Source organism: Buceros rhinoceros, unplaced genomic scaffold (genome assembly GCF_000710305.1).
Source record: "Buceros rhinoceros silvestris isolate BGI_N320 unplaced genomic scaffold, ASM71030v1 scaffold10771, whole genome shotgun sequence".
In the NCBI taxonomy this organism is placed as follows: domain Eukaryota; kingdom Metazoa; phylum Chordata; class Aves; order Bucerotiformes; family Bucerotidae; genus Buceros; species Buceros rhinoceros.
The window spans coordinates 139556-146569 of record NW_010392527.1 but is presented as its reverse complement, the minus strand read 5'-3'; the positions used below and the strand labels follow the sequence as shown (position 1 = coordinate 146569).

General features: G+C 48.3%; 1 protein-coding gene across 1 annotated transcript in view; it reads left to right on the top strand.

The window, feature by feature from the left end:
- The first annotated feature begins 925 nt into the window (after positions 1-925).
- IRF4 (interferon regulatory factor 4) overlaps positions 926-7014 on the top strand; it is a 12165-nt gene continuing 6076 nt past the window's right edge. Inside the window, exons 1-6 of the mRNA XM_010144522.1 lie at positions 926-1226; positions 1698-1884; positions 2691-2779; positions 3342-3483; positions 5247-5354; positions 6650-7003. Of these exons, the coding sequence (XP_010142824.1) occupies positions 1023-1226; positions 1698-1884; positions 2691-2779; positions 3342-3483; positions 5247-5354; positions 6650-7003 (1084 nt within the window). The 5' untranslated portion in view covers positions 926-1022. The remainder of the gene's footprint in view (positions 1227-1697; positions 1885-2690; positions 2780-3341; positions 3484-5246; positions 5355-6649; positions 7004-7014) is intronic.

Sequence of the window (7014 nt, the reverse complement as noted above, 5' to 3'; positions counted from 1 at the left end):
CGAGGCAAAGACTGGGAGAGGGATCACTTTCTTACTAGATGTAATGGGGAGAAAAAGAAACCCACCAAACTGAGCTTTTGGGCATTCAAGCACTTTTTCAGGTTGGAGAGACAAACCCGACGCCAGGTCCCCACCACTGGTGGCTGTTTCCTCACGTTAGGACCTTTCCAGTGAGTGCCCGTCGCTGCAGAGACGCAGCTCTGGCAGTGCGTGTGCGCTCCTCTGCGTGTAGCGAGGGCTCAGGGTGGCTGGCTGCTCCCGCGTCCCAGGGGACTGTGCCCTTATGCCAGGCTCCGTGAGTTGGTGACTCTCCACTTCTAGGTATCCGCAATGTATAGATTTAAATGTTACGGTGTACGTGTGCGGGGAGCAGTTGAAGGGGTAGGTGTATGTAGGACATAATGTGTTCAAATGGGTCTTGCTTGAGCTTGTGAAAACTACTTTGGAGTTACAGTTAGGTGCCATATAGATCGTGACTGCACGTGAAGCTCTCCAAGTTGTGTGCAGGTGCCTAACATTACTTATGTGCACTGTCATATGCAAATACATTTTAATGCATTTTTTTCTTTTTTGGTTAAGAGGTTAAAACCCTGTTGAACTCTGAGCAGGACGAGGGTTTTGTCTGTTCAGTCACTTGCAATGAAAATTTCAACAACCCATGTATGTTCATGCAAAACAGTGTCGGGACAGGGGGAAGTCTGTCGAAGTCTGCAGCATGAGCAGTGCCTGGGGAGGGCTGTGGGGGGCTGTGCCCCATTTCCTGAGGCTCTGTACCGTGTTTCCTGGCCTCCCCCGGGGCCTCCCTGCATGCTGTAGCTGCTTTAGGCATGATACATGTGGCAGCAGGGACCGAGGACTGCTGGTGGAGCTCTACACTGGGGCTTCAGCCAACACCTGACCTGTGGGTTTTCCTCTCCTCCTTTTCCACAGCCCCCCCGAGAGCTGGTGCTTGGGTGTGTGTGGAGAGGTGGGCTCGGTGAGGCACCCCAAACGCCCCACACCCAACCGCTGACACGAGTGGCATGAACTTGGAGCCGGGTGAGTGCGGGATGAACTCGGTGAGCTGTGGCAATGGGAAACTCCGCCAGTGGCTGATCGAACAGATAGACAGCGGCAAGTACCCGGGGCTGGTGTGGGAGAACGATGAGAAGAGCATCTTCCGCATCCCTTGGAAGCACGCTGGCAAGCAGGACTACAACCGCGAGGAGGACGCCGCGCTCTTCAAGGTAGGGCTTGTCCAGGGGTCGGGGCTGTGGGACACAGCTGGGTCAGGAGGGATGCCTGAAGACTCTGTGGTGACCCCTCACCATCCCACCTGCTCTGCAGGTTGCCCGTTGCCACTGGCTGCCTGGCTGGTGGCCCTGGCTTGGTGTCCCCTGTGTTTGCGGGATGAGACCACCTGCCCCTTCCCTCTTCTCTGTGTGGAGCTAAATGCTTGTGGGACTGAAGCACATCTATTCCCACACTCGTCTTGGATCATTTTTCCCCCTTTCTTGTGCCTGCTAAACTGTTTTTCGTACCTTACCGTGCTGGGTTTTTTTTCAGCCTAAACCCATAGGGAGTAAATTCATGCACGTATTAAGTACACACGTATATGCTGTTTCAAGCATTGTGGACCTGTACCTTGTAGCTGATTCTTTTTCTTCTTTTTTTCCCCATTTTTTCCTTGTTCTTTTGATTATCTGAAATGTTTCCAGGCTTGGGCTCTTTTCAAAGGGAAGTTCAGAGAGGGCATTGATAAACCAGATCCCCCTACCTGGAAGACAAGATTAAGGTGTGCTTTGAACAAGAGCAATGACTTTGAAGAACTGGTGGAGAGGAGCCAGCTGGACATCTCAGATCCCTATAAAGTGTATAGAATAGTGCCAGAAGGAGCTAAAAAAGGTAAAGCACCTCAAATTCCCTGCGTAAAAGAGTGTGAATATGTCTCATTGTAAGCGTACGAGGACTGAGGCACACTTTTCTGGAATGGCCTTGCAGTCTTTTAAAGTCTTTTAAGGAGCGAAAACACAGGGCTGAAGTGCAGCTTGTTCTGATGGCTTAAGAGGCTGCGTCTGTGGGAGAATTGCTGGTGTTTGAGTCAGAGCGTTGAAAGTGAGCCCTTGCGGAAGATGCAGACAGGCGCCCTGCATGTCGCTGGAGGAATTGCTTCTTTAGCTGGAGCCTACTTGCCAGTTCTGTGTAGTGAGAGCCAAGCAAGCAGCTCAAGGGACAGGCAAAAAAAAAAAAAAATTGCTTGCTGGATCTAGCTTTAGCATACAGGGAAGAGCAGAAGTGTTTTGAGCCGGACAGTAGGTAACTGCTGTGGGAGGGAACGCGGGATATCCAGTGTGCAGCTCCCTGGGCAGAGGCTGGGGCCAGTGCCTGCTCTCCAAGAAGCCCTGGCACCAGGCAGGGCTCACGGGAGGCAAAGGCTTGGCAAGGCCTGGGGAGGGCATTGTGGCACAGTGGGTGTGATGACTGGGCAGCACTTTCCTTGGAGGGCACTGGAGAGCCCATCAGGACAGACTGCCTCCTGGAGCTGCCTGCAAGGGAGAGCTGGGAATCGTGTCCCAGATGGGTACTGGAGGGCATTTTAGTCCCCTGCTTGTTCAAAGGCAGCTTGCGTGGACTTGTCTTCAATGTGCCAATTTCAGATTTCCTTCAGATATGGTTGACATCACTTTTTTTCATCCCTCTGGTGAACATAGGTGCAAAACAGATCAGCATGGACGAGCAACCACTGATGATGAACCATCCCTTTCCAATAACATCTCCTTACTCTTCACTACCATCTCAGGTATGACATTGGTTATGCTTTTTGCCTGGTGGTTGTACATTGAGCAGTGTCAGTGCTGCGCTATGTGCTATGTCCTGTCTTTGCTGGCATAACTCACTAGTTCTCCCTGGGAAGAAACTTTATTACGAAAACTGAGAAATCAAGAAGCAACTTTTCTAATGTCATACGAGGCCACAGGGCAGTTGATTTCCCTTGGCGTTGTTTGTTCCCGAGTAACGGCTCTTTTCTGTCGGATGACAGATACTAGTGCACTGCCGTTCTGTGGATGCCAGAATGCAAGCACCCAATGAAGCCTTGCTCTTCCAAGCAGACATTTACCAGCAATGCTTTGACTGCCTTTTGTTATTCCATCCTGCTTGTTATTTACACCAGTGGTGAGAAGTTCATTTGAAAGCCTCATTGGTGGTGGTGGCCAAGTGCCATTTGCATAGCCTAGGCAGTGCTTAGACCTCCACTGGCTTTGGCAGAGAGAAACAAGGAGCTGAGATGTGAAAGCTGATGCAGTACATAGCATTAGTTTTGACATCTGCCGAGTAAAAGAATAACTAATTAAATCGAATAGGTACCGAATTACATGGTGCCACACGAACGGAACTGGAGGGAGTTTGCTCCGGAGCAGCCGCATCCCGACATCCCCTACCAGTGCGCCAGTGTCCCCTTTGCAGCTCGCAGCCATCACTGGCAAGGGCCTGGCTGTGAAAACGGTAAGACATTCCTGTTTGGGGTTCCTCGCTGAGGTTGGTCACCTAGCAGGACTGCAGACTTCAGATTTCTTATTCGTGGCTTTGATTGGAATTAACAGAAGTGGCCAGAGAGGAGTGCTGGGCTCCCTTCAAAGAGAGCCACGGGGCCCATGGCAAGAGCCTTTGTCCTGGCTCTTGCTTTCACTGCCACCATATGAGCAGGGTGTGAGTTATGCAGTCCTCTGAGTTGACACAAGTCAGCCCCCAGAAGTCCTCAGCTCTCTCAAAAGCCCTGAGCAATAAGAAGGGAACCAACCCCTCCAAAACCCCCCAAATGGGAACATGTGTTCTCTAGCTTTGCTTTCTGATTTTGGACCGTTTGGGGCACACATCAATGAGGTTTTGCCTCCAGCCTTGTGGATTGGAATGGCATTATTCTCCCAAGAGAAGAGCTGAAATTATTACTTTAGTTTAGTGCTGTGGCAATGGGACAACTTGTCATGGACTGAGTCTCTCTTGGGGCTGCCGCAGCAGAAACAAAACAAAGGGATGTTCCCTTCTCTGAAGATCTCACAGCACCAGAGCCTAACATAATCATGGCTTTCCAAGCTCTGCATCCTTAGAAAAAACCCTGAATAGTGAAAACAGGCAACGTTGAAGCCCATAGGGGATAAAACATAAGAGAAAGGGAGCCGTGTGCCGCAGGCCCTGAGCCTGGCAGGATAACTCACCTGAGGACACAGGCATTTGCTTTGTGAGGAGAAGCAGCTGGTTCAGAAAGGCAGGAAAGGATGGGAAGTGAGAAAAGACTGCTTGGAGCAGATGCTATGTGTTCAGAGGAGAGCTTTCGGGGCAGAGAAATCTTTGGGTCTGCTAAAAGGCCCAGTGCACAGCAACTTGTGCTGGTAGTATTTTGGAATTCTTAGGCAAAGTCATTTGCTTTAAGTTGAGCTATTTGCCAATAAAAAATTAAGGTAGCTGGATGAACTCTGTCGTAAAGTACATCTTCTGCAGCAGTTGAACACGTTTGGACCCTTTGCTGAATTTGCAGACGGTTGCTAGTGGTGGGTATTGGGTTTCTCGTTGGTCACTAACGCATGTCCAGACGTGGGTGTTTTGTGTCTGCATCGCTCCAGCTCCTGATCGTGGTAGGTTCCTCCATTGGGAAAGGTAGCGTGCGCTTGTCTGCAAGTCACTTGCATCATCCTCCAAAGACTTTTATTGGCTTTAAGAAACAGAGGAAAATACCAACTGCCTGTGTTATAATCCACTTACTGAAAGGCATCTCTCGGAAGAGTCTTGTAGTAGTCCTGGTAATAAAACCCCAATAATCCCCTGCTGCGTAGTTTTCTCTACCTACTTTTTAAACAGTGCTAATGCCAGCTTTATTGTGATACCCTTCTTTGGTAAAATGACTTATATGAAATGGGTTGTTTTACACAGGCAACTTGTAAGGGCACTGTAGTCTAGTTAAAATGTAAGTTATTTCTGTAATAGAATAACATTTTAGGTAAGGAAAAAGGACTAGGGGAAGTACTGAAATGCTAAGGGAGCATTTCATGCAGTCCCAAATAAAAATACAGCCCAAATAACATATGGAACGGTTGGTAGAATTGGCATACCTGGAATAATTGGGAAATAGGACCTGTTTAAGAAGAAGAGGGGAAGAGGGATAATTCCTGGTTGGGCCCAGAAAAAACTCGCTTTTGCATTGCTGTGATCTCCGCCTGAGCTTTTCTTTAAGGATTTAGGCAGCTGTCACCAACTTTTGTTTGTGAAAACAGGTTGTCAGGTGACAGGAACCTTTTATGCTTGTGCCCCTCCTGAGTCCCAGACTCCTGGCATCCCGATTGAGCCAAGCATAAGGTCTGGTGAAGCCCTCGCGCTGTCAGGTAAGGTCCATAACCTCCTGGGCTTTATGGGGAGCTTGACAAGAGACTGCTACTTCTCACTTGCCCTGGCACCGTCTCTAGATTCTGATGAAAATTAAAAAGAAGAGAAAAAAAAAAAAGAAACCTCCTTAATGAATGAATTCAGTGTATGGGCTTAAGCCTCTATTTTCCAGGATAATTAAACACTTGTAGCCCCAGCTCCAAGGGATGGAGGTGGTTAAATTTAGTGGAAGTGCTTCACTGGCTCGCAGTATTAGTGCTGGCTTGCTTCGGTGAGCCACCAAATGAGGCCTTCTCGGGGGAGTTTGGGAATTTTGGGGGGTCAGTGGCTTTTACTGCAGTTTTCCATTTGGGAGGAGCCCCCACAGAAGCTGGTGTTACCTGGGTACCTTGCTGTGCTTCTGCTAGTGCCATCTGGCTTTGCTCTGCTTCATTATTCCGGGTGAAAAAAAGGCCTTTGGGAAAGTGAAGTTATTTCAGCCAGGTTTGCAGACATCTGGGTGCTGGGGGACTTTCTGAATAGCTCTGGAAGTGGTGTGGGAATATGCTTGTCATGGAAATTATGGATAAACCTATAACATGATGCTTGGCAGGTTTCTTGAACAAGATTGTTCTCCTGAATCAGGGTCTGTATGTGTGTATATATATACGTGTGTGTGTGCATACATAAATATGTTATACACACACACATACATGCATTGTATACAGATACAGTCAGTGCTCTGTGAGTTCTCTAGGGGCAAGCCAGGTTGACCAAATGGCCATTTGAAAGTAAGGCTGGGGATTTGGGGTACAGTCCTGTTGGAGCTGGAGCCGGCAGTTGCTTCTCTTCAGGCAGCTGAGTGCAAGTCTGCAGGTCCCCTGCGCAGAAGCCTCTTTTATACAAAATCTTGGGAGAAACACAACTACTTCCCGATTAAATCTGAGGAAGTGTGCTGAGCCAGTGGGTTTAATTGTGACGTGAACTTGAAAAATGTGATGAACAACAACTTTTTGTGTGCAGACTTTTCCTTTGAAACGGACATGTGACGTTTGTGGGATGTTAGATCCTACCGAATTCCCACATCAGTAGCCCTTATAATAAAAAGAGAGCATTAATGCTGCCATACCCCCAAAATTTTAGTATTTATATTCCTTATTCAATTTTTGCTAATGTGAGCCTGTCTTCTGAATGGTGACCACCAGACTCAGAAATCCCATGCAAACTTGACTCTTGGTCTTAGTACAGATCTGAAACGTAAAACATTCATGCTAATGTATCACAGTGATTCTTTTTTTTTTTCCCCTCCTTGTAGATTGTCGACTCCACATCTGCTTATATTACCGTGAAATACTGGTAAAGGAGGTGACAACTACTAGTCCTGAAGGTTGTAGGATATCCCATGGCCAAAGTTACGAAGTCAGTAGCCTGGAGCAAGTTATCTTCCCTTATCCAGAGGATAACGGCCAGCGGAAGAACATAGAAAAACTACTGAACCACCTGGAACGAGGAGTAATACTGTGGATGGCACCTGATGGCCTCTACGCCAAGAGACTTTGCCAAAGCAGGATCTACTGGGACGGGCCTTTGGCGCTCTGCAGCGACAGACCCAACAAGCTGGAGCGGGACCAAACATGCAAGCTCTTTGATACTCAGCAGTTTTTAGCGGGTAATTCCTGC